Source organism: Eufriesea mexicana, unplaced genomic scaffold (assembly GCF_001483705.2).
Source record: "Eufriesea mexicana isolate 0111107269 unplaced genomic scaffold, ASM148370v2 scaffold294, whole genome shotgun sequence".
Classification (NCBI taxonomy): Eukaryota; Metazoa; Arthropoda; class Insecta; order Hymenoptera; family Apidae; genus Eufriesea; species Eufriesea mexicana.
In genome coordinates this window covers 1,567,280-1,591,275 of record NW_016908489.1, presented here as the reverse complement: position 1 = coordinate 1,591,275, position 23,996 = coordinate 1,567,280, and the positions used below count along the sequence as shown (strand labels likewise).

The window sequence follows — 23,996 nt, the reverse complement described above, 5'->3', positions numbered from 1 at the left end:
GAATGCTCGAAAATATTTTTTCGACCTCGAACCACGCTCGGATACACCGAACTCCCGAGCGGCGCCTAAAAATCGTCCATCCTGAAACATTCAACGTCAGACCGAACGAGATCTCGGTTCTCCGAGCTGTAGCTCGATTCGATTACCCAGAAACAGATCGGCATTGCGAACTGAGAGGTCGTTTCACGCCGAATTCCAGGCAATCCGCGGCAATGCATCGCGAAACATTCGGTTTCTTAACCGAACGATATCGACAGATGGAGACGCGTGTCAAATGCAAAATGGTCGGACGAGACGTTCGGTTATTCATGTTTAACACTACAGCCGGTTAATTGACAGCCTAATTATAGATCGAGGAAAGAGTAATACGATTAGGTGACGAATACGCGAGACAGTCGAGGAATAATTGGATAGGGTAAGACAGGAAGCGAAATAGAGTTTCCACCTTTCTAACTACCTCTAGACCAGGTCACGAAGAAGAAGAGCCTGCCGGTGACTAACGTTTGAATCGAGAAGATATCGAGTGTCCCTGGGATACGATACTCGGGAAAACCAGTGCACTCGATCGACCAGACGCTTCATCAATGAACTATCCATGTTTTCTGAGACCGAATGTCGCCTGATTGCTCGCGCGCGGCCTCCGATAAGATAAGACCTCGCGAGCAAGCGTCGATCTTCGATTCGGGGGCACGAGAATACGATCGTTGCTTAGAATTCGTCGGTGAGGACGTTGGAACGCATTAATCTTGGGGTTAGGTATCAATGGATAATCGTGGAACGAGGAAAATGCGGTTCGCCGTTGGCTAGAAATACCGGGGCGCGATCGATTAGATAAGAAGAGGAGAGGATCGCGGTTCTATTTCGATGTATCTTTACTCGGAGTAATCGGGGAAACGGATCGATGGAGTAGGATCACGAGGGAACAGGGCCTCGATAAACGCGAGTAAGTATCATCAATGAACCGAGAACGAGAGAAAAACGTCGATGGGCACGTAACGTCCGCCATTCATCGTTCCCGTTCGCTATTTATACGCCACTCCTATTTATCAGCAATGAATGACAGAAGACACGCGCGATTAAAAACTTTTCCGCTAGATCGACCTGCTTGCCGCGGCTTCTGCGACGTAAATAACGGGCATGGATTTTATTACCCCTCGTTAAAAGCCGAAAGGTTAACCTCGTATATTTAGAAGCTCGTGAACCTCTCTCCCTAGGATCGATTGTAAGGAAATCTAACTGCCGGGATGAATACTCTTTCTTGGTGCTTTCATTGCGTCCGCGATAATTAACAGTTTAATTGGAAAGCAGAATACCGGTGTAACGAGAAATGAGAGAATGTTCGATCATAGATCGATAGAGATACAGTGCAAATTGAAAATTTTATCGAGATTTATACTCATTTGCCTGTTTTCAAATTTCTTTTCCATTTCTTCCTCCTTTTCCCGCCTCTTCGCGAGAAATCGAAATCGAAATCGAAATCGAAATCGCATAAAAATTACAAATGCGTTATATTTTTATCGGCGATCGATATTTTAACGTTTCGGATCTGTATAGAGCGATGGAAACGAGAAAATAAAAGAGAAGAATCGTGAGAGGTTAGGTTTGATCGGAACGCGAACCGGGGGATCGTTTTTCGACGAGTTCCGCGGAGGACTTCCGGCAGAGAAACGGCCAAGTGGCCAGTTCCTGCGCTGACAACAGCTGTCCTGCTTTCCTCTTATTAAATATTCATCGACAGATGGCCCCAAAGAGGTACGAAACTCTGAATATCGGCGAAATTCGGCGGGCAAGGATTACGTGACGCAATTTGTGAACGTTCGCGGAGGAAACAGGATGATTGTAGGCTGTGTCGAGTGTACATCATTCAGGGGTATCGTTTGAACATCCTCTTCGAAATCTACTGCGACAAAGTCAGAGAGAATATCGTCTCGGCATAACCCCTGTCGGAAAGCCTAGAAAACCAACTACTTGCTACTTCGATCGACCTATCAAGACGGCTATTGTCAGGAGAAAACAGGTATAATCAGTATGCAGCGGGAAGCTAGGAAAGGAAGCGGATGCACCACGCCCAAATCGTTTAATCCTGAATCGATGGCGAGCGAACGGGAACGATTGCGATCGCTAATTGTTCTAGACAGGCCCTTATCATCAATCTGATTCAAATTCTCCTAGATTGCCTCCTCGCTTCCGCCGCCATATCTCATTCGGAATTATTAAAGATAGTACAGAACCAACGCGCGATACGAGGTCGTCGATTAAAGCGTTTCCGCTGCAGAAAGGACCCACCTTTCATCGAGGGAACGTGCCCCACGCGTTTCCAAAATAATCCTTCATAGAAACAAGAACTCTCTCGGGAAGGCGTCTGAAGCCACGAGAAAAATTCCGCGGAAAAATTTCGTACCGCGTTTAAACTCTCTCTCTCTCTATTCGGCCAAACTGAGTCACGCTTCTAAAAATCATTGCAAAAATGAAACCTCGGCCTCCGACCGGTGTGTGTTCCACGTAGTTGTTCGTACCACAGTGGGCTCTGCCGACGCACGCATTGCCACGAGATGTTAGATCGTATAACGACGTTATTCTCCTCCGTCAACCCTCGGACTCGTTAATGAAAAGAAGCAAAGGCAGCAGAGACAGGGGCAGAGAGAGGCGAAGAGAGGACGAGGATGCACCGGGCGCTAGAGAGCGTGTGACGTAGGTGAGGCAACGGTGCATGCGACTAGAACGAACGGCGCATGCAGAAGGTCTGGCTACATGATGCGAGAAGGGATGCTATTTCTGGCGACTTAGATTTCTCCTTTCTCCTCCCCCGAGCACCGGCTGCCGTGCACGCGTTTCTTCCCGCTTGTCCCTACATCCCGTTCCTCTTAACTAACTCACCGACTTTCCGTCTCTTCCACGTCCCTTTCGCTTTCGAAGGATTACTCCTTCCTGCCGCTACCGTTGCTCCTTCCCCTCGAGCTAACTCGTTTGTCGATCCTATGGGATGATGATTTCTTTCGGTGAATAGCGCTGCGAAGACGGAGCAGTCTTTGATTAATCTATTGCAGTTGATGGGACTTATAGGAGAGGTTAGGATAACGCAACGTTGGCCGTCCACGGTCTAGGTCTCGCGAAGCTTATGGTCGTGAGGCAATCTCGCGCCGAAATGTAAGCCGAGTGTCTATCAACCGCCATGTTTGGTCTTATCGAGAACCCGTGTCGGTTGCTGAAACTGCGGGCAAAAGTGCGTAAACTGGTAGCCAAGTCGACCTGATCCGAGCGGTCGGAACAGATGGGGGCCAGCAGACGCCGAAGAAGGAGAAACGAAAGGAAGAAACGGAGAGAAGACGCCTTTTTTTGGTGCACCCAGCCGACAGAGCTGACGATCGGGGAGCGAAGGTGAGAAAAGAGGAGGAATCGTGCATGCGATTCGATTAACCAGCGAGCTTGAAATGCGACGTGAAACTGCCCGGGGTTCCATTACACGATCACATGTCCGCTTAATTCGAAACTTGTATAACCTCGTTACACGGAGCGATCATTTACATAGTTTCCCGGCTAAGCTATCAATTAAACATCACGCCTTACATAAGCACACGCTATCCAAGATTTCGTGTCTACTCCGACAGAGGAACCCGATGGAATATAAAGCGAGGGGAAATAGTAGGAGGAAGAACGAGGAGGGGTTATAGAAGTGAGGAAGGGAGAGATGGAGAGGCGAGAACAAAGAGAGACCGATGTTCAGGGCGCAACCAAGTGAAACGAAGAGAAAGAGCAGGAGAGAGAGAGAGGATTAGGAGAGAAAGAGAACGTGTTAGAAGCGTTAGACGGTAACCACGTGAGGTCAGGGAGGGATAGAAGAGCAAGAGGGGATGAGAAACGAACGCTGGCTCTACGTTCATTCATGAAACGAAGGCGGAGAGCAGCTCCGGAACGAATTGTTACTGGCACTCGTACAATCGCAAGCTCTGCCAACGCAGTTGCCAACGTCAACTATCACTGCGAAAATAGAGCAGGATTGGCCTATTTCGACCTGCCCTCCTCGCTCTCCTGTCTCATTCTCTATCCGGTTAATAAAAACGATCGCGTTTCGTGCACGCTAACGCCCCTAACGAGCCATCAGGGTTAATTAATAATTTGCAAAATGACACGGTACGCTTGCTAGATGTTCCAGGCTTTTCGCTGTTCCCCGGTGACTTCGGTAACGTCGTCTTTTCAGGTGAAATATCTCAAGCTTGCGAAAGAGTCGTTGCGTTCGAGATTAGATCGCTCCTTAAACAAAATGGACGTGCGTTAGATTAGCGTGGCTAAGTAAGAACGAGATAGTAATTCTGCTTCGCGTGAACAATCGTAGAAAAAAAATTCGTCTATCGCACGAAACGATTCCTGGAACGTCGGGATCAGGAATAGCTAGCCTCTTTTAGCTGCGTGTAAACAGCTCGCTCCTTTCTTTTCATCAGACTGGTCACGATTACGGCGGAACGTTAGATATAAGAGAAAAGATTGCAGAAACTTCTTACATTCCATTTATCTCTGGCATTCTTCTCTTCTTTTAGCGCAAACTCTCGATTTCGTGGTGGAACTAAAACGAAAGGAAAACGAAAGGAAAACGATCGCGGGATCGAAGTGTCGATGACAATTACACAATAGAGAAGGCTGGCAGCGCGAGCCGGCGACATCAAAGACAAGCCCGAAAATAACGCCGCGGCGCAATCACGCGGGTGCAGAAACATTTTTCGTCGAGATCGAACCTGTTACATTTCGAAATTGCGCGCCGCTTCAGAATTAGACCCGGGTGTAATTGAGTGTCACCTGTGGATCGTGTGCGGTTAAATTTAGGGCCGATCGTCTTCCTTCCGTCTTTGCCTCGCTCGAGTGAACGATCAAAGAGTATCACTGACCTTGATGGATCTGTGATCGATCGGGTAACCTTTCCTGGTACCAGGACTCTCCTCGTAGAAATCCTGTTCCTCCTCCCCGTAGTCGTACAGGGATTCCATATCCATTTCGGCTGGAAAAAAATGTTATTTCAGCGAAAACGAACAATGAACATCGTGCAATAAAAAGATATCGCGAAATCAACGTACTTCAACTCCTTGCCTTCTGACGATTAATTAAATCGCGTAACGAGAATCGCGATCGAGATAAGAGCGATCGTGCGGTAAAAAGCGAGCGACATTGTTAACAAAGATCGACTTACAAATTTAACTTTGCTTCTGCTTCCAGTGAACGGAATGAACGAAACGGCCGGTAAGGCAAGAGGTTAAAGACTTTTATAGTTACGCCATTCATAAATTGATTACTATACGACGTATAGCGTAGGAATAAATTTGCTCGTTCCTCCGCGGAGGAAGGATGATTGCTCGGCGTGCAAAGGGCGTTTTGTTCGGATCACCGCGTATAAATTCGATATTTAGGCAGTGGCTGCACGTGAAAAGCATAAGTCGCGCTTTGGGCGCTTAATAGCGGTCGCAACTCGCTTTAAAAACAGACGTTCCTCGTGCAACGAACGCTCGCACGCGCCTCTTGAACGCGCGGCCTGGAGATGCTAAATCACCGTTCCTTTTTATTTGCAACCTGCACAGTAAATTCTCTTCCACATGACGTACCTACTCTTCCAACCGACTCTTCCTTTTCACGCTCGCCTCCGTTGCTCTAAAACGCGAGAATCGTCGTGCCTGTTGCTTGTTCAAACGAATACCACTCGCGCCTCTCCTCCATTCTCAGGCTTTTTATCTTCCTAAGAGAATCATCGCAATTACTCTCCGTGATTTCCTTTGTTTCGCATCGATACCGGGGAATGGCGAGTCAGCTTGAAGAGCAGAGCAGGAGGATAGAACAGGATGAGGGGGATAGAAACCACGAGGATAAAGAAGTTTAGCAAGATCCAAGTGAGAAGTGCAATTTTTAAAAAGGTTCACGCGCGTAAGGGGATGCGAGGAACTGCAGGCACTAGCGTGTATATACGTAGGAGGTTTTCGAACCCTGGTTTCTACAAAGATCAGGTTACTCCGGCTGGAAGCCCAAACGACAGATGGTAGGTGGAAAAGTGCTCGAGTACCGCCATCGACTCTCACGGCTCTTTGTACACGGACGAAATACTCCTGCTACACGAGCTACAAAGCGCCTCGAAATTCCGCTTTTTTTTAACCCACTCGCTGATACAAGGTGCCAATAACTTCTCAATAAGGAGTACGTCTTCTCGTTGCGCAAGTACAGAGTTCCCTCGAAAAGAACTAGCGATCCTATCGTGAGAATTCGTCTCGCAGCTGATAATTTCTTTCTTTAACTTTTTAATGGATATCTGTCTTAGGCGAGATTTAATTAAACAAAGTATCGAGCAGAGAAAGTGGTCGTAATAATATTTGCGATAATATTGCGAAGGCTCGGCCTGAAATAATCTCAAGGATTCTCTCCGAGACGGTCAACAAAGTCCTCTCCCCCTCAACGGGGTTTTTAATTATGGCATTAACAATGCTAACAAATCTCATTCAACGATCCAGCTGATACTAATTCTTATCTCGTAGATATTATCGATTCAACTTGACGAAAGGTATGATTTTTCAAATTCGTTTATCTAACGGAGCAACTATAGAAAGAAAAATATATCGGTGAGGAATAATGAAGCGATCTAATTCAAGCAAACGTACAGGAAAATCATTCTGATAAAAACTGCAAAACGTATCTTCAGGTCGATTGATATCGTTGTAACCACCTGAAAGACAAACAGGTGACATGATCGATTAGCCGATTGTTACAGGAAAAATCACTCTGTGAATGTACAACGAAGGTTATGCATTGAGGAAGAAATTTCGACAGGGATGTATAATTTTCTTCTGTGCATTAAATTTACGACCAAGATTCTTCCACGATTTGGTGCAAAATATATCAAGTGAAATCCAATTTCTCAGAAATCAAAATTAAATTACAACGTTTACTTATCTCTCAACCTTTCAACAACTGATAAGATTCTGTTTGATGATAGGTATTATTGAAAAGGAAAAATAATCAAAAAAATGCTCCAAATTGAACGTATTTATGAAAAAAGAAAAAAGATTAACTTATTATCTGTAATCCAGATCACGTACATAACCTAATTAAGTTTCAATACCTATATTTTTGAACGCGTTCAGATTACAGGACCTTCGAAAAAGTACAACAAAATAGAACGTCGAATCTAAAGGCTCTACGGTACCCTAATTACGATGATCCTGACCATATTTCATACTCGTTCCCTCTATTACATATACCTGAACATCATCGCTGGGACCCTGGAAGGGAACGCGATCGGTTTCGGCCTTTAAAGTGTCCGGCCGACTTCCGCGCAAACACGGGGATGCCATTTCCACTCGGATGCGTCTACCTGCCTTTCCGAATGTCGAAAGCGAAAGAAAAGATCGCTCGATACGGAGGGGTAAAGTCGTAACACCGCTGGTTTATTTTACTCCGCGAGCTGCTGACCGGCATACCGAAAGATGTTCGCCATTAGACGAGGTACAAGCTCAACCTCGGAGTATCATTTCAAATTTCCTAGCCACTAACTAAAACAAAGGAGAAGAGAGACTATCGCACACTGATGTTTCATGCATACACGTAGCATTAAAGTTACCCAGTTAGAACTATCTCGGGAACTCTTGAATTTTCCTGTCCATGAAATGAAACCGAAGCAGGAGAGGCGAGATAGAAAAATACCAGTGTTTATATTTTTCAATTTTTCTTCGAAACTTCATTCTTCGTTTAAAACGTTATTTAAATTAATCCGTGGTCCTATAATTTTGCTCCGCATACGAATGGTTCTGTACTTCTAACTCGATTACCTTGATAAAAAAAATGTATAACCTATTAATCACTGAAACGATAACAAAATGGCGGAAAAAAGACGGCATAAAATTCTTACGTGCATCTGAGATCGAATAATATGGTTGCGGGATTACCACGATTTTCGTTTCGTTTTTCTGAGACACCGTGTACAAACTGGCCTGTCCTTCGAGAAGTTGAAGTGTCTATTGTTTCAACTCCGGCGAGAGAGCAATATAATATCTTTCGAGGAGCTGCCGCTGGGTTTCCAGATGCGGGCAGACGTTCCTACAGGTCACGGGATGCATGGACCCGTATGCGAGTTTCAGCACCCACGATGAACCCATATGGGGAAAAATCTCATTACTCGCTTGACTTTCGAACTTATTCAAACCGACGCAATGCCCGTTATCCATCCACAATTCCGAAATTCGTTTCACCAACTCAACCCGACTCGCGAACTACCGGTAAACTACAAGTTTGAACGACGCATATAAAGCGAACGACTTCATTCGATAATCGAAAGCGCGGCAACTATCGAACGATTGTCACTTCGAGATCGTATCGTCCGGATATCAGGCAACTCGCTAAAAGTATATTTCACGAACGATGAACGATGTATAGGCTAGATCTATAGACCATGTTTCTTAAAAAAGGAACGAAGATGTATCACGAATTAGGAATTCTTCTTTTGTATACCTTTTTCAATAGGAAATATATTTGGCAAACCAGGAATTGTCTCGTCTCTAAACCGATCAACGGTTTTTTTTCCCTCTCTTTCTCGCGCGCATGCTCCCTCGTTTTATCTCTCACTATCTTCCCGTCTCTTTCTAACCCCCGTGCAATGTCAGAACGTTCGCGCAGCTTTGTCACCGTGGTGTCTTCTGGCCTTTGATATTTGTCGCGTCTTTGGTAGAGAGAAGAAACAGTCGAGAGACAAACGAGGGAAGAAGCATGGTAGGTCGCGGTGTTGCCATGCTGTACTCCCCGAGATCCGAGAAAGTGTACAAAAACCATTCGACCCACCAACACCGAGGGCATCGCGTTCCTTTTTTAAATTGCCAGGCTAGCCATCCCTCGTATGCGTTTAACTTACACTGTCCAACGCACTATTTCTCTCGCTCACGCTTCCTATCTCTCTCCCACTTCCCTCTCACTCTTTTTCTCCCGTCTCTGTGTGTATACCAAATACTGTTCGACGGAAATATTACCTACACGCGTTACCAGCGAAATATGTTACGCAGACACCACATAAAAAATTAATCCAGACCCGACAGAAACTGTTTGTCAGGGTCTAAAATGTGGGGATAAAAATTCGATGAATTTGTAAATAGGATCTAACGTCGTTACTAGACAGAGGTCACTGTTTTTCGTTAAAGTTGATACGTTTCACGATTAGGTTGGCAATGATGATCTATTAAACTATTTTATAAGCAACTAATTTCAAGAAATAAAAAACCTATGAGACCTCTCATGTCTACGCGAAGTCTATGCCGGTTTTCGATTTCTATTACAAACATGTGAAATCGCGAAAGGTTATAATGGAATCCCATAAACTACGTGTTACAAGTTATGTTCATATACCTGTCATAAATCCTGTATCGATACAATACGTTTCATCGTATCTCGTAATGTGTCGTCGTTATAAATTTATCTGTCGATTTCTAATTAAGCGAAAAATAATATTCGCCGTATAGTCGCGTAAAAGTGACGAGCATTAAAAAAAAAAAATTCCGCAAACGAACCGTATATACGTTCGATATTGGTCGAAATGATAAAAGCGAAATTGCACGTGACGCAAGATACGATACGATTATCAGGTACAAGATATTTACGATCGATACGAATCAATGTGGGAGAACTAATCTTCGAAATGTTCTTGTAAATATCGAGTGTCGAATTTCATTGGGAACGAACCTTGTTTGAAACACACCAATTACACACGTTCGAGTTTCGATTAAGCACAACGGAATCGTTATCTCTATTGCGCAATCAACTTTTCTACGAATAAATATATTGCAAGTGAAATAAAGATATGAATAATAAACGATATGACGTAAGGTTCGTAATCGGATCTTCTAAATCACAACACTTAGATTTACACGAGATAATACAATTGTCTACAAATACGTATAGGTAAAGGGCGACGGTATGAGAAAGTTTGTATTGTTATACAGGGGCCACCGCAAGTACAAAGAAAGATGTAAACGCAAAGTCATAGAGGGCAAAACTCCGGTTCACTTGCCTCGAACGCGGCTCTAGCCGGTGTAAATAAACCCTCTGAAACTTGATTCCCATTTGTGACATGCTTTTACGTGTATCTTAGATTATAATATTCATTTTCCGATTGTCCGTGGGATGCAAAGTAACCAAGAGAACACTCCGTCAAAACAAATATAGGCCTGACCGAACGTAGGCGTATACTTTTCTCGTGACGCTACGTTCTACCCTTTCGTAATAACTCACAATTTCTTCGTGTCGTTTTTCAAACATTGTATTCGTGTTGACAAAGCTTGAAACGGTCTAAGCTAGTTCGTTCGAAAGTTTCGAAGATTCACGTTCGCGCGCTCGTATCACGCAGAAAGCGCGCAGGTGAACTGGTTTTAACGTGCTCACTTACCTGTTTTCCAATGTAAAATCCAATGAAGAGCGCAACTGTATCAATTGTCCAGATAATGTACACGAAAAACACCAAAAGAGAACCGAACACAAAACAAGAATCACGTGTACGACTGTGAGGCGCACGCACATCGGCAGCACTAACGCGGTATACCCGTACACAATACAGATTACAAATGTATTATGGCTACGACCCAGGCGTTCATGAATGAAACTAAGTGCGGGCTCCACCTCCCCACCCCGCGGCTTAATGTCTTTGACCAATCGCTGGTGGGCGTATGCATTCTCTTCTCTGATTCGTTGTCATGTTCTGCTTTTTCCGTTAGAACGATGCTACAGTCGGGGTATACGAATAAACAGATGGTAAACAAGAATCTAAATTTTCAATTACCATGTTTTTGAATTATATGATAAAATATTATATAAATTGTTTAAAATTCTTATTTCCAATATGAAAATGAGGTTAGCTATTATAGAGTCATCGAACTTTGATGGTATTACTATAAAAGAAATACTTTAATTAAAAATATGCATGAATAAATATATTAATTTTTGAAATAAATGTATTTTTTAATAAATTATAATGTTTGATTTATTTACATTATGATTTTGACCAATCAAATAACTAGTATTAAAACGATATTTTTATTAGTGGGAAGATTATCGCAAGTAAGTGTACACTCTATGAATTAATATATATTCTAAGGTATCGAATAACGACGAGTGTTTCTTAGGTGTTGTCTAACTGAAAAAGTAAGGATGTATTATTTTAAACCATATTACAATTTTCAAGAGTATTATTTACATTCATGTTGTATTTTGATGTGCTCCTATAGTTTATTTTTTATTTTTATATATTATGTAATGAACATAATTTGTATTACGTAAGAAAAATCTTGTATAACTTTTCGTTTATTTAAACATGTGAATGTACAATTTTATATAAATCGTTATTTTAAGAAATTTTTGAACTTTGTTTTTATTATATGTTATTTTTATTATATTTTATGCTAACATATTTTTCATTCAATTTTTCTATTTAGATACGTATTTTATACTCGACTTGACAAGGAAAAATGCTTCTCCAACGAGTGACTGCAAATGCACCAAAAGTTATTAAACGTAACATTGGTATTCTTGCACCAGCATTTCAAGAAGCAAAGGATCCCATCCAACAACTATTCATAGATAAAATTCGTGAATATAAAGCAAAAAGCTCGTAAGTAATAATGAAATATTTTGATACAGCAAATATTACTAATATTAATTTATAAATTTAGCGGTGGAAAAATACCTGATGCTGGTCCTGAAATTGAAAAAGAGAGGAAGGCAGAATTTGACAGAATTGCGAAACAGTATAATATAGTAGGTGATCCAAAAGAATTCCCTAAATTCAAGTTTGAAGGTATGTTTAGTTTTTAAATGGCATTACTTAAATTGATAAATATTTTAAAACACATAGACACTTTAATTGCAGATCCACAAGTGGAAAAATGAATGCATTATGTCCCTACAAATATTCATAAAATCAGAATATTTATATTAGAATTGTTACTGTTCATACCAAGTAAATAAACAAATATATATATATATATAAAGTTAAAAACATAAACATATTAAACTTTATTTTCCTTATTGCTAATAATACAGGTATTTAAATTAAAGATAATCACAGAAAAAAATATAAAAATAGCATGTTCATCTCTATTTTAATGTTCCTTTCTATTGTATATGTATATATATTTCAATGAAATTATTTTGAATCTGTAAGAAGTTTTGTATTCTGAACTATTTCCATTAATGTTTTCATGTTGCATTTTCTAGCAACAGATTTACAGATCTTCATAATTTTTATTATTTCATCTTTAGACATCAGAGTTTTAAAGTTACCAGAACAAGAACAAAGTTCATTCATATTTTCCCTCTTAATTTTTTTACATTTACAACATTGCAAATCTTGTAATATATAGCCCATACTTTTACGATTTAACACATCTATTAAAAAGAACTCTATTTCTTCATTATCATAAGTCGTTTTGCACAGAGGACATTTCCATATATACCTACAAAACCAATACTCATGTATTACCATATATATATTTTTATGATATTACATACCTGTTCTCTTCCATAACACAAAAATTGTCTTTACAAAGATCGATATCCCTTGTGTGATTACAAGCTTTGCAAATGATTTCAGGTAAAATTAAAGATATACATGGATCTTTCCATTCAACTAGATCACTAAACGAACCGATTTTAATTAATCTTAACATGTTTGTTTGTAAATGGTACACTTCACTTTCAACTTCTTTATCCAAAGATAAAACCTGCAGTTAAAATTAGGTTCTATTTTCAATTAATTCACAAAATAGTGTAAATATAACATACCTATACTTATGTTTAAATACCTTACAAACTGCTTTAATTAGTTCTAATGCAGGATTAATTTTCTTACTATCTTTACCATCTAAATCCAAATTTGGATATTCTTCAATTGTTAATGTTTTTTCTGGGACTTTTTTATGTATCTTTTGCACAATTCTACAATATAATTGAATAAAATGTATAGAATGGGGATCAAAGTCTTTATGCAATATAAAGTGAAGAAACAATATTTACTGGAACAGTTTCTGAGACATATCTCCTGAGATAAGCTTTTTAGCAAAATCTGCGGTATTCTCGAGGGATCCTAATCCAAGTTGTGCAGATAAACTTTGACTATTCGATCGTCTTTTAGGTTTTATAGTAGTATTCAGTTCATTTTCACACATAAACTGATAAATAGCATTAATATATCCCGCTATTATAGCGGTAAAACTCGACCGACAAGCAGCTTCTTGAGGAAGACATTCCATTAAATTCCAATTCATTGTTATTTCAGGCTTAACAAAAATAAACATTTAATGAAAACATCGAAAATAAAAAAAAAAGTTCTGTAAGTACTTACTGTATTCTCATCTTCGTCTTCTTCCTCAACGTTTTCATCACCAACAGTTTTATTTTCAGCATCCTCTTGCATTTCTTTCGGTAATTTTCCTCTTACACCGGAAAAATTATGCTGTCGATTTGTATCAGATTTTTCGTCTGATGAACTACATTATTTGTTATTATAATATAAGGAAAAAAATTTGACTTACCATGTCGAGCCATATTAAATATTCCCAACACTGTTCAAAAGTTATTTCAATACTATGAAAGATTTCTTTATTGCGTATTGTTTGAACAACAAATTCCATATAGCCTAATGCATCAGACACTGTTCTTTTTTTAGTACATACAATGATTTTATTAAAATTTGCAAGAACTATTATAGATCCCAAGGTTTTAAATTCTGCTAATAATTGTATAAATAATTTTTTCATATAGGTGTGTAAAGTTCTTCTTAAAGCAGGATCGTAAAGTAAAGCATTACTTGAACGTAACCATCTAAAAAACATAAATTTACGGGTTAAATATATGTAGAACATAAGGAATAAATGTCTATACTTACCTGTAAAAATGAATGATTTGATAGTCTGCAAATATATTTTTATAAATTGATACATCTAGTAGCCATGCATTGACCATACTTCGCAATGATTTAAAAGCAGAACTGCAAAGGGCAGTTTCGTCGTAACTGGGAATCATATTTGTCATAGAATCACCTACTGCCATATCCTACAGAGAATTTGACTTATATGTATATATGTTTTTATATATCTTTTCAATATACTTTTTCAAAAACTTTACATACATGTACAGATGTTTGTTGCTGATTATGAAATGCAACAAAATTACTAGTACCATCGATATCGTGAATATGGTGATACTGTAATAATGTATTTACTGCTAAATTATCTACCTCTAATTCAATACAGACACTAGAATAAGTTCCAGGATTATTTGCAGCGCAATGTGAACTTTCTTCAAAATCCGTCAATAATCTGCAATTAAATTCGTTAACATCGTAATAATAAATCGAGTTTCATATTAAATTTCATAACAAAATATAAGTGCAACCTGTTATCATCATTTTCACTACCACCTAAGTCAGGTTTCTCTGTTGGAGAACACCATAAGACAAAGTTATTTTTTTGCAAATGCCTAGCGTAAAATAAGTCTGCTCCAAACATAATAGGATCTGCAGGGATATTTCCAATTGGAGCATGAAAGAATCTACATTGCTCTGACATTAATTCAAAAATCTGTTGGCTCTTAAAATAATGACGTATCATTATTTTTGCACCAACTTTCTGCCATTCCAATGTGTTATATAAATTTTCAATATCTTGTACATGTGTATTAATAAGAGGAAAGTCATTAAGTAATGGCATCTGACTTACTAATGCTGCTTTATCTAATAAAATGAAAATAATGTAAATGAAATCAATAAAAAAAAAGTTAGTAATAAAATTTTTTTTAGTAAAGTTTGCCAACTTATAAAATATTCCAAGAATTTAGAAATATAGATAAAGAATTAAATAAATAATCAAAAACATATATAAGTAATATAAAAACTAAAGGAACCATTTAAAAATATAAATGATCACAATCAAAAATGTAAATAAAAAATGTTTAGAAATACTTGAGAAATTCTATATGTAAATTTAATTAAAATTTACCCAAAGCTGTTTGAAAAATAATTATTGTTGCACCATGTCCTTCATTTTTATATGCAGTTATAGCTGCTTGTAATATACGGCAAACTTGTTGAAAATTTGTTTCGAATCTTAATTCGAAGTACATCGATTTTGGTAAAAATTTTACTTTTTCCGAACCATTCATAGACTCACTGTAAAAGAATTACTTTATTTTTTTTATTGTATTATCATATAAGTATTACACAGAATTTGTAAATCTTACACTATATTCCGTTCTTGGGTATACAATGTATTCATATTAGGCATTTGATTTGATGAAACTGAATCCAAAACGAATATGTGAGCTCTCTTACTAGTATTTAGAAATAGTCCCCATAAAGCTCTTTGATGGTTGGAACTCCAATGATGATACAAGAAGATATAATTGATTTCATGAAGCTAAAACAAAATAGATATATTTCTAGTTTATAGAAAGGGTATATGCTAAAAAAGCTATTACATTTTTCAGATATGGTTGCACAGCAATACTCTTAAACTCTAACTGATCTAAGGTGAACGTGTCTGCACCATCTGTCATAGTGCGTGCTGCTTTGGGATCAACTATACAAATGCAACCTAATTGAAGGATAGCTCTGAACTCCAATGACATTTGAGTTTCATAAATTCCTTCAATTTCTGGTTTACTCAAATCCTCTAAAAGTTCTCTACAAACGAATTAAGAAACAGTTACAAACAAATTAAACAATTAAAATATCAAAAAAAAAATTCAGAAAATTGAACTTACTGACTGTGTTTTTGATACAGTGTTTCTGGCACAGAATATTGATATAAGTTATACACAGGCCGAGCTCGCGGAAGAACTTTCATGCTTTTCTTCCATGATACCTTTTTACCTGGTTCTGGATCAGATTTAGGTTTACGAGTATTCACATAAAATATACGAGGTATCACAAGACGTAATTGATGAAGCTCTCTATCAACTAATACCCATAAACGGTATAAACCAGGCTCGTTTGTTGATGATATCTAAGTAATTTAATTAATTATTTAAATTATTCAATATAGCTGTTAAATTTTAAATATAATTGCTAACAATAAAGAAAAAAAAAAAACAAAAATTTCTACCTGAATAATTTGCCATGGTGTCATAAATAACTTTCTTTGAGCTTGTCTCAAAAAACCGCCTAACGTGGATGTGTTAGTCTTTCTTATAACACCCCGATTTGAATTGTTATCAGAACATTTACTCTTTTTGTTCTTTTGATATTCGGCCCTTTGTTTAGCTTGATAAGCCCACTTCTGCTTATGAAATTCCAACCATTTTAGTCTTTCTTCCTTTGTTGTTCCCCTAGGTGGTGGCGAACCTAAAACTTCTTTCCAACTTTTATTTGCATTTTCTTCTTCATTTTCTTCTAAACGCTGACGTTTTCTTTTGTTAACGATCGGTAATGGCTGCTTAAATGTAGACGCATCTTTCGCGATATCTTCTACATCGCATGTATCGGATGATTCTAAACTGTCATCATTATTATCAGTGTCTTTATGTTTAGGTACTACGGTAAACATATCTGTAATCTTTTTTTGTGTATGTGTTGTACCCTTTTCTATTATTCTTTTGTGCAACCAGTCAGGATGTTTTACTCTAGGAACTGGATTGGCCAGCTACCAAAAAAAGTTATTCATTAGTTTAGCTGTATTTGAACATCAGAAAAGTTTATACATTTTACATTAAAAAAATAAGTACCCCTTGCATTGCTGCTGGAATTGTAATAATTTTTTGAATAGCATTTCCAAGTCTTTCAATGTAATAACTCCAATCTAAAATGCTGCGTATATCATCACTTTGTAAGCCAGGATCCTTTAACCATTTACGTAAATAGTACCTTTTTATTGTTGGTTCCGATTGAAATATTGCTAACGGTATTGCCCTAATATTAAAATAAGTTACACAATTCTATCATTATACAATTTACTTTGAAAGAAGCAAAATTTCATTTACCGTTCCGTTACTGGTGCACCTTGAGGTTTATTAGCAATGATGAATTTACATGCTAAGCCAGCATCTTTAACCATTTGATCACCTAAGAATTCAGCTAATCGTTTAGCAGTGGAGATGGATGTAGATTTTTGACTTCCATATTCCTCTAATTTCCGTGACATTGATTTATTTTCAGATATAAGATCGAATAATTCCGAGTCTGGCATATCTGCACACTAAAAATTTCTTTTTATTTATTTATTGATATATATCAAATTTAATAAAATTAACAATATTATATATTTACTTTGCTGTAAAGTATATCAAGCCAATAATCCGCATCTTTAGCTACTGATGCATAACATTCTTCTAATGTATTACCTTTCAAAAAAGATTCAAAAACGGAAGTTTGGAAAACTTTTATCAACTGAAGTTCACCTCTTCGTTTTACTTCAAAACCTTTCAACTCAGCTAAAGAACCATCAAAGTTAAAGACTGCATATCGTTTCTTTAACTTTTTTCCTTCTTCTTTTGCAGCTGGCAATATCATAGCTAAATAAGGACCATCTACTTCAAAAAATATAGAATTTTCGCTTCTAATTTCATATGTAAAATTTTCAGGATCAACAAGTTCGTGATATACATTATTAGTAAATTGATCCTATAAATAATATGAAAATAATATTACAAAACTTCAATGAACAAAAAGGATCATATCACACTTCCAATTTACCTTCACCATGAAATTAAGAACAGCATTTGGGTATGATATTGCAAGCTTTTTTTTATTTGGATGAGTTGTATGAACGACCACGTTATCAGGAAAAGATGCCGGCAAAATACACCAAATTCCATCTGTATCTAATTCCAAAGGACGTCCAACTTGTTCTATAATTTCTCTAGCTCTCATAATGATATGTGCCCCTGTGTAACATACTATACCACCCATTTCCATACTGAACCATCGAGATCTAATATACCAGTACCATGTTAGTTAATAATTCTAAATATGAAAAAAAAGAAAAGAAGAAAAATAAAATGTAACACACATACCCCCTTCTCATTACATATCCATAAAAAGAGTTTAAAATACATTTGTGGGCAAGTTGTAACGAATCATACAGTATTTCTCGACTTTTAGCAGATTTAATTTCAGCCGCGTCTCCTTTTGCTACAGCTGCTGCCACTTCTTGTTTCGCAACTTTAGTAAGCCCTTTATATTCATATCTCCTATCCCTAAATGCTCTCACAGTATCAACATAAAATGAATTCTCTTTTTGACAGACCGTTTGCGTTCTTTCTTCCATGCCGGTAATTTTAACTTTCTTGTAAGCTTTCTTACAGTATTCCGTGAGTCGTTTTTTCTCATATGATGCTTGTTCCTCTTTAGATAATTCATGAAATGCTCTGCGAGGACCGTCAGGGAATTGTGGTGGAAATTTTTCATTTTCAAGTTGTTGTTGCATCCGTTGATATTCACTTAAATTTGCAGTAACTGAAATCAAGTAGAAAAACATATTCGTATATAATATTGCATTTTGACAAATAATATTTACATATCATATTATCTTACAATAATCTCCTCTCCACATCCATTGCATATTTCTTTGACAAAGTGCTCCCGGCTTGTTATAATCGCACGCGGCACAAATAGTTTCATCAACCATCGCGGATGGTTGAAGTCGATTAGTTAAAATAATATTTGGGTACATGGCACCAACATCTAGGTGATAAATTATAGGATTTTCTAATCTTAATGGTTGATTTTTTAAATCGATCAATTTTACTGTAATTTCTTCAACCACTTCTTCAAAATTTGTTACCATTTCCATTGGTACTTTCTCTTCTACTTGTATAGCATGTTTTAAAGTATGTGTAACACCATTTATTAATTCATCTATTATACTTGGTACAATTTTAAAACGATAAGGAATATCAGCTCTGAAAACACCAGATTCTAAAGCTTCAACGTGTCCTCCTACATATGTTTCTTGGTCCAACAAGTGACCATTTTTTGTTAACTTGTTTAATTCCTGCTCCTGTTTATTAGGAAATATAATATTAGCATGGTAAGCTTGGACCATTAAGAGAGATTCACATAATGTACCAGTTCCCTTTCTAAGTATCTGTAAACAGTGAAATATAATTTATGTTGTCCTCATTACGACTTGTTTTATAACTTACTTCATCTGGCTCCATAGGAATAATAGTACACAGAGCAAATATAAAAGGATGAACATATTTGTAATAAAGATAATATGTAGCAACTGCATCTGAAACTGAATAGTTTGCAAGAGTCTCTGGCTCTTCAGATGCTAATCTACACATATCTTCAGGATCCAGTTCTACTGGATCATACCTTAGCTTTGCCTTTGCTACAGCCTTCAAATTTTGGGAGCCTACAGGAAGGTAAGAATCGCGTCTTACCCAACTACAATAAGAACTATATGTTACAACTGATGTTTCATGTGATAATATAAATGTATTCAATTTTATAAATAGCAATACCATAAACAATCCATATGTGTAGCTGGTCTACTAGTATAAACTCCATCTCGATTTTTAGAAAATCCAATTCTATCTTTCATATCCATATTATGAAAAGCTGCTCTAGTTTCTACAAATGGCCAATCGAAAAAATCACCATTATACGTTACGAATATATGTGGTCGAATATCGTTTATATGATCGAAAAACTTTTTTATTGCGGCTTTTTCATTGGGTTCGTTAAAAACTGTAAAAAATCCTTCAAATTCCGGTTTTGGTGTATACTCAAAATCTTCGATGTCGGATGAAATTATTTCTCTGTTTGTTATTAAATATCCCTAAAATTGTTAATCAACTATATACTTTAAATAGTAAGCATTAAAATAAAATATTTTAATTAAAAAAAATATGCTAAGCATAGAATAGTACTTGTCCATCAATCATATATGATATCATCATAATTTGATCAGTATTAGCATCTGGAAATTTCAAAGGTAATTTTGTAGTTTCAATATCATATGCTAATACAATTGGATCAGGTGGTTCAACAATATCATCTCTTTTTGTAATAATTGGTACATCATTTCCTCTTGTTTTCACCGAGTACCAATTACCACAACAAATTTTCATATCTATAGAAGCACGTACATGATGTGGCACATCATATTCTCTGTACAAATATGTGCATACCATTAATGCATATATTAAAATTAGTAAATAATTGCAAATATGTTAGATTTTTACCTAATATCAATGATATTATCTGTAAAATTTATATTTTGCTTTTTATGATCTTCTGTGCCCTCATCTGAATTTAATACATTTGATAACATGTCTGTGTAATAAGTATGACTTTTTTCGCGTTCTTTGTTTAACTTTACAGCCTTCATAATATCACGCCTGACTTTGGTTAAATCCACAGTATTTATAAAGGTAAGTTTTAAATATTTTTGTTTTAAACCAATTAAATGATTTGGCTGAAAAAGAAATGAGATAAAGTTATTGCTTCTAACACTTCTTATATCTTTTCTTTAATTTCATTATACCAAATCAAGATCTTCTTTATAGACAGTCTCTATTTTTTGTATAAGTTCAGTATATTTTTTATTTAAGCCAGTAGATACTTCTTCATGTGTATTCTTTTTGCATAAAATATAAAAATATGGATTGTAGGGATAAGAGATCTTAAATCTATTACAGTCTTCTTCTAAAAAGTAATAATCTATACCACTTTGTAATCTTTTATCATCTTCTGTAATTTCTGTCTATAAAAACATAAAATATTATAAAAACCACAATTAAGGACAATATGAGAAGGCAATTGATAATTAGCTATTTTTTTTTCTTTTTTCATACTTACCATGTGCATATTGATAAGAAATCCAGTTCTTTCCTTTACATCAGTTACTCTGTGAAATCCATACAAACCATCTACTCTTATATTTTCATTAACTTGATTCAACCTACCACCTGAAGCCTCTCTAAAGAAATGTACGAAAATAAGTAAACATACAGCGATTTATAATAAATTTTAAATTATACTTAAGGTACCCTGATGGATTTCCTTCTCGATTTTGTTTGTTGTTTGCATATGTTCTAAATGGTCGAAATTTTCCTGTATTTTGTAAACTTGTCATTTTGTACGATAATTAATTATGTAAAATGTGATTTGTCTTATCTTTTTAGTTACTTAAAAATAATATATTCGGTACTTATATACAAAAAGCAGTTATTGCTAAACAAGCAATATTGTGGTACTCGAAAAATATATCCGTATGTAGGTTGTAATTTGCCCGCCAATAAATGTTATGCGTCTAATAAATATATGTATACTAAGAGTGCGAGGAAATTTAATATAATAAAAACACATAAAAAAGAATAAAGTTAAATAAATATAAAAATTGTATTTATTTGGAAATATGTGTAATATGTTTTATATTAATAATATTTTATATTAATAAATTCTTATATTCAATTACTACTAAAGCTGTAATATTAATAAATAAAAATCATATTTGAGGATTCAACTTTTTCATATCATTTATTTTCTTTTTTATCCTAAAAATATTAAATAAATTTTAAAATAACATAAAAGTTCATTTTTTTTCAATATTCTTTAGTTAGATTTATCCAATAAAATAATGCGTTAAGTCGGCATTACGAGAAATTTACTAGATGTATGATCTACAAACGCAAGGAAAAATCCCGAGGCTTATCGATTTGGAAAAAGGAACGAAATTGTAGGTGGCTCCACGACAGTAATGCGGTTCGACAACAATCGTTGTAGTTCATTAAATAAATTGGTTTCGCGGTTTTAGTGAATATATAAAACTGAAATAGATGAGAAAATTAGATACACAAGAGGCCTGGGGTGCCGAAAGGTTAGAAGCGCAATTAGAAGCCGCTCGAGATGGTCTTCGAGGACTCGATCGAAGTATCCGAAAGATCTTGGGCCGGGATCTCCCTGATGGAGAAAACGGCCCGCTACAACCACCACCCAGGTTAAATTCTAAATAATTTATTTTTAAATGTTTACGCTATCGAAGGAAAGTGTTGTATTATAAAACATACGTCTTCTATGATAGTTCACTGATCTTTAAATGAAACACTGTTGTCTACAAACATAACCTATTTCTCGTATACAAGCTACCATTTTATTAGATTACGCATGATATCATTGTATTTATTTATGTTATTGTTATAATATTATAACAAAGATGCAAATATTTGTTACTTATATAAATTTATATACGTAATATTATTAAAGAAAAAAAGGAGAGATTATACACATTTGTTGATGTATTCTTCTGTATTTATAATATCAATAGATTATCACAAAAGAGACCGTTGCAAGAGGATAGAAGACGTGTTGTATCAGATTTTGTCAACAATGAATTACCTGGTGGAAAAAGAAGATGGCAAGGTTCAAATGGGGAGCCAAAAACAGTTTTCAGTCGGTTAAGTGCACGTGTACCTTCTAATAATGACGATAGTGCTGATGAAGATGATAATGTGATTAAGGTAAAATTTTATAACAGTTTAATTATTCTCATCACTGTGTCATTCCAAATGTTATTATCAAAATCATTACCTCATTTTAGCCAGCAGTGTCTTCAAGAGTGATAGCAACTCCAAGAGAAATTCCATCTAGACAGGAAGTTATCAGACGTGAAAGAATAGATGAACGTAGCAGGCAAAGAAATAAACGAATGTTTGGAGCTCTTTTAGGTACATTACAAAAATTTCGACAAGAGGAAACTAAATTGAAAGCAAAGGTATATTTGTAACTGATATGGGAAATATATTATTATATCTTTCATAAAAATGACAATTTTTTGCAGGAAGATAAAAAGGCAGAAGTAGAGGCAAGAGTAGAAGAGGCCAGAAGGAGAGAAAAAGAAGAATTACGACGAGAAAGACAACAGTTATTCTTGTCGCGTAAACGACAGTTAGCTGAAGTTCGAGCGTTAGAAGCAAAATTGGCACGTAGCCGGCAATTTCAAGATTGGCGCGCTGCGCAATTACCACTTGCTTCGTTCATAAAAACGCGTGCTCAACCACCTATTTACTACGTACCAAAGCGTAAACATCCACAAACTGATATTTTGTTAACTCAGTCTGCAAAGGAACTTCATGGTGTGCACTTGAATAACGAGTCTCGTAATAAGCATAAGTTGTAGATAACAAAATTATAATATCTGTGTGTTTTATGTTACAGAGGAAATTGAAAGAAGGGAGAAAGCACTGATCGAAGAGCTTGAACTTATAGAAGTACAAGTAGGCCTTGCAAAACATCAACAAAATTTTGATGGATCCGTCGCGTTAAATACGACAACGGATGTTCCGCAGTCGACAGAAGAAGGAGAAGAAAATCGTGATCCGAATCCAGAGAAGAATTTAGAATCAGAGACTAACGAAGCAGTTGATGTTTCTGTGAAATCCGATAAGGACGAAAATTTCGAAAACACTAATGACATTGAAAAGCAGGAAGAAGTAAAAGTAGACGAAGTAAAGGATGAAAATAATGGCTAGTATTAAATGTACTTACAATGCTTGTACATATTACGTACATTGAATGGTCCAACGAAGAAAAAAAATGTTTTTCTTACACGATACTTTACGCGTGTGAATGAATTTTACAATTTTCAAAAAAAAAAAGATTTCACTTTTTACTTGTTATCATATAGATACAAATTCATTCCCTTCATCAAATTACGTACTCATTTTTTCATCATACGTCAAATGGCGGGAAAATGTTATTCAGATTTCTGTTAAACGCAAGAAGAAACAATATGAACAAGAGTAGTTGCATTTCATTGAAATCCCATATTTTTTAAATGTTATATATTTGTATCATGGCTGTTGTAGCATATTATTTAAGTAACTACCATCTTGTAAGTAGAACAAGAGAAAAACGTGGTGGAGAAATAGGTATATCGATAAATTGCCGTAAATTGTCTCAATACAGTTTTAGATTGGAGGTGTTATGTAAAATAGTCCACTTATTTTCTTTGTATCGGTATCTATCTTTTAATACATATACGAAGAAGAGG

General features: G+C 36.3%; 4 protein-coding genes across 5 annotated transcripts in view; 2 read left to right on the top strand and 2 right to left on the bottom strand.

Moving 5' to 3' along the window:
• Positions 1–10,519, bottom strand: part of pnt (ETS transcription factor pointed) — a 173,110-nt gene extending 162,591 nt beyond the window's left edge. For both annotated transcript variants that reach the window (XM_017912022.1, XM_017912023.1), the window contains exons 1-2: positions 10,397–10,519; positions 4,881–4,990 (exon numbers count right to left, since the gene is read on the bottom strand). In XM_017912022.1, coding sequence (XP_017767511.1) covers positions 4,881–4,985 — 105 coding nt within the window. In that variant the 5' untranslated portion in view covers positions 4,986–4,990; positions 10,397–10,519. The remainder of the gene's footprint in view (positions 1–4,880; positions 4,991–10,396) is intronic.
• Positions 10,520–11,070: 551 nt separating this feature from the next.
• On the top strand, positions 11,071–11,969 carry LOC108555984 (ATP synthase, coupling factor 6). The gene is made up of 4 exons (XM_017911884.1): positions 11,071–11,148; positions 11,439–11,614; positions 11,676–11,800; positions 11,873–11,969. The coding sequence occupies exons 2-4, from the start codon at positions 11,472–11,474 to the stop codon at positions 11,890–11,892; spliced, it is 288 nt and encodes a 95-aa protein (XP_017767373.1). The 5' UTR covers positions 11,071–11,148; positions 11,439–11,471; the 3' UTR covers positions 11,893–11,969.
• Positions 11,970–12,148: 179 nt separating this feature from the next.
• DNApol-epsilon255 (DNA polymerase epsilon catalytic subunit 1) lies at positions 12,149–21,080 on the bottom strand. Its single transcript, XM_017911883.1, has 27 exons — positions 20,995–21,080; positions 20,804–20,924; positions 20,490–20,708; positions 20,188–20,420; positions 19,873–20,113; positions 19,465–19,781; positions 19,141–19,387; positions 18,530–19,082; positions 18,010–18,451; positions 17,690–17,927; positions 17,264–17,617; positions 16,978–17,192; positions 16,723–16,906; positions 16,104–16,640; positions 15,763–16,004; positions 15,478–15,682; positions 15,241–15,416; positions 15,000–15,169; positions 14,398–14,734; positions 14,132–14,321; positions 13,889–14,055; positions 13,536–13,824; positions 13,346–13,456; positions 13,018–13,280; positions 12,807–12,939; positions 12,514–12,725; positions 12,149–12,458 (listed from the first exon to the last, which is right to left on the bottom strand). The coding sequence occupies exons 1-27, from the start codon at positions 21,078–21,080 to the stop codon at positions 12,149–12,151; spliced, it is 6,792 nt and encodes a 2,263-aa protein (XP_017767372.1).
• Positions 21,081–21,703: 623 nt separating this feature from the next.
• Positions 21,704–23,522, top strand: Pnn (desmosome associated protein-like protein pinnin). The gene is made up of 5 exons (XM_017911915.1): positions 21,704–21,944; positions 22,272–22,464; positions 22,545–22,718; positions 22,785–23,079; positions 23,162–23,522. Exons 1-5 carry the CDS (start codon positions 21,784–21,786, stop codon positions 23,473–23,475), a joined length of 1,137 nt encoding a protein of 378 aa, XP_017767404.1. The 5' UTR covers positions 21,704–21,783; the 3' UTR covers positions 23,476–23,522.
• Positions 23,523–23,996: the final 474 nt, after the last annotated feature.

Coding starts and splice junctions, on each gene's coding strand:
- LOC108555984 (XM_017911884.1), top strand. CDS start 11,472: ATGCTTCTCCAACGAGTGACTGCAAATGCACCAAAAGTTATTAAACGT. Junction 11,615..11,675: donor GAATATAAAGCAAAAAGCTC/GTAAGTAATAAT, acceptor TTATAAATTTAG/CGGTGGAAAAATACCTGATG. Junction 11,801..11,872: donor CCCTAAATTCAAGTTTGAAG/GTATGTTTAGTT, acceptor CTTTAATTGCAG/ATCCACAAGTGGAAAAATGA.
- DNApol-epsilon255 (XM_017911883.1), bottom strand. CDS start 21,080: ATGACAAGTTTACAAAATACAGGAAAATTTCGACCATTTAGAACATAT. Junction 16,641..16,722: donor TTCCAGCAGCAATGCAAGGG/GTACTTATTTTT, acceptor TTTTTTTGGTAG/CTGGCCAATCCAGTTCCTAG. Junction 15,683..15,762: donor CTGTATCAAAAACACAGTCA/GTAAGTTCAATT, acceptor ATTCGTTTGTAG/AGAACTTTTAGAGGATTTGA.
- Pnn (XM_017911915.1), top strand. CDS start 21,784: ATGAGAAAATTAGATACACAAGAGGCCTGGGGTGCCGAAAGGTTAGAA. Junction 22,465..22,544: donor AAGATGATAATGTGATTAAG/GTAAAATTTTAT, acceptor ACCTCATTTTAG/CCAGCAGTGTCTTCAAGAGT. Junction 22,719..22,784: donor AAACTAAATTGAAAGCAAAG/GTATATTTGTAA, acceptor AATTTTTTGCAG/GAAGATAAAAAGGCAGAAGT.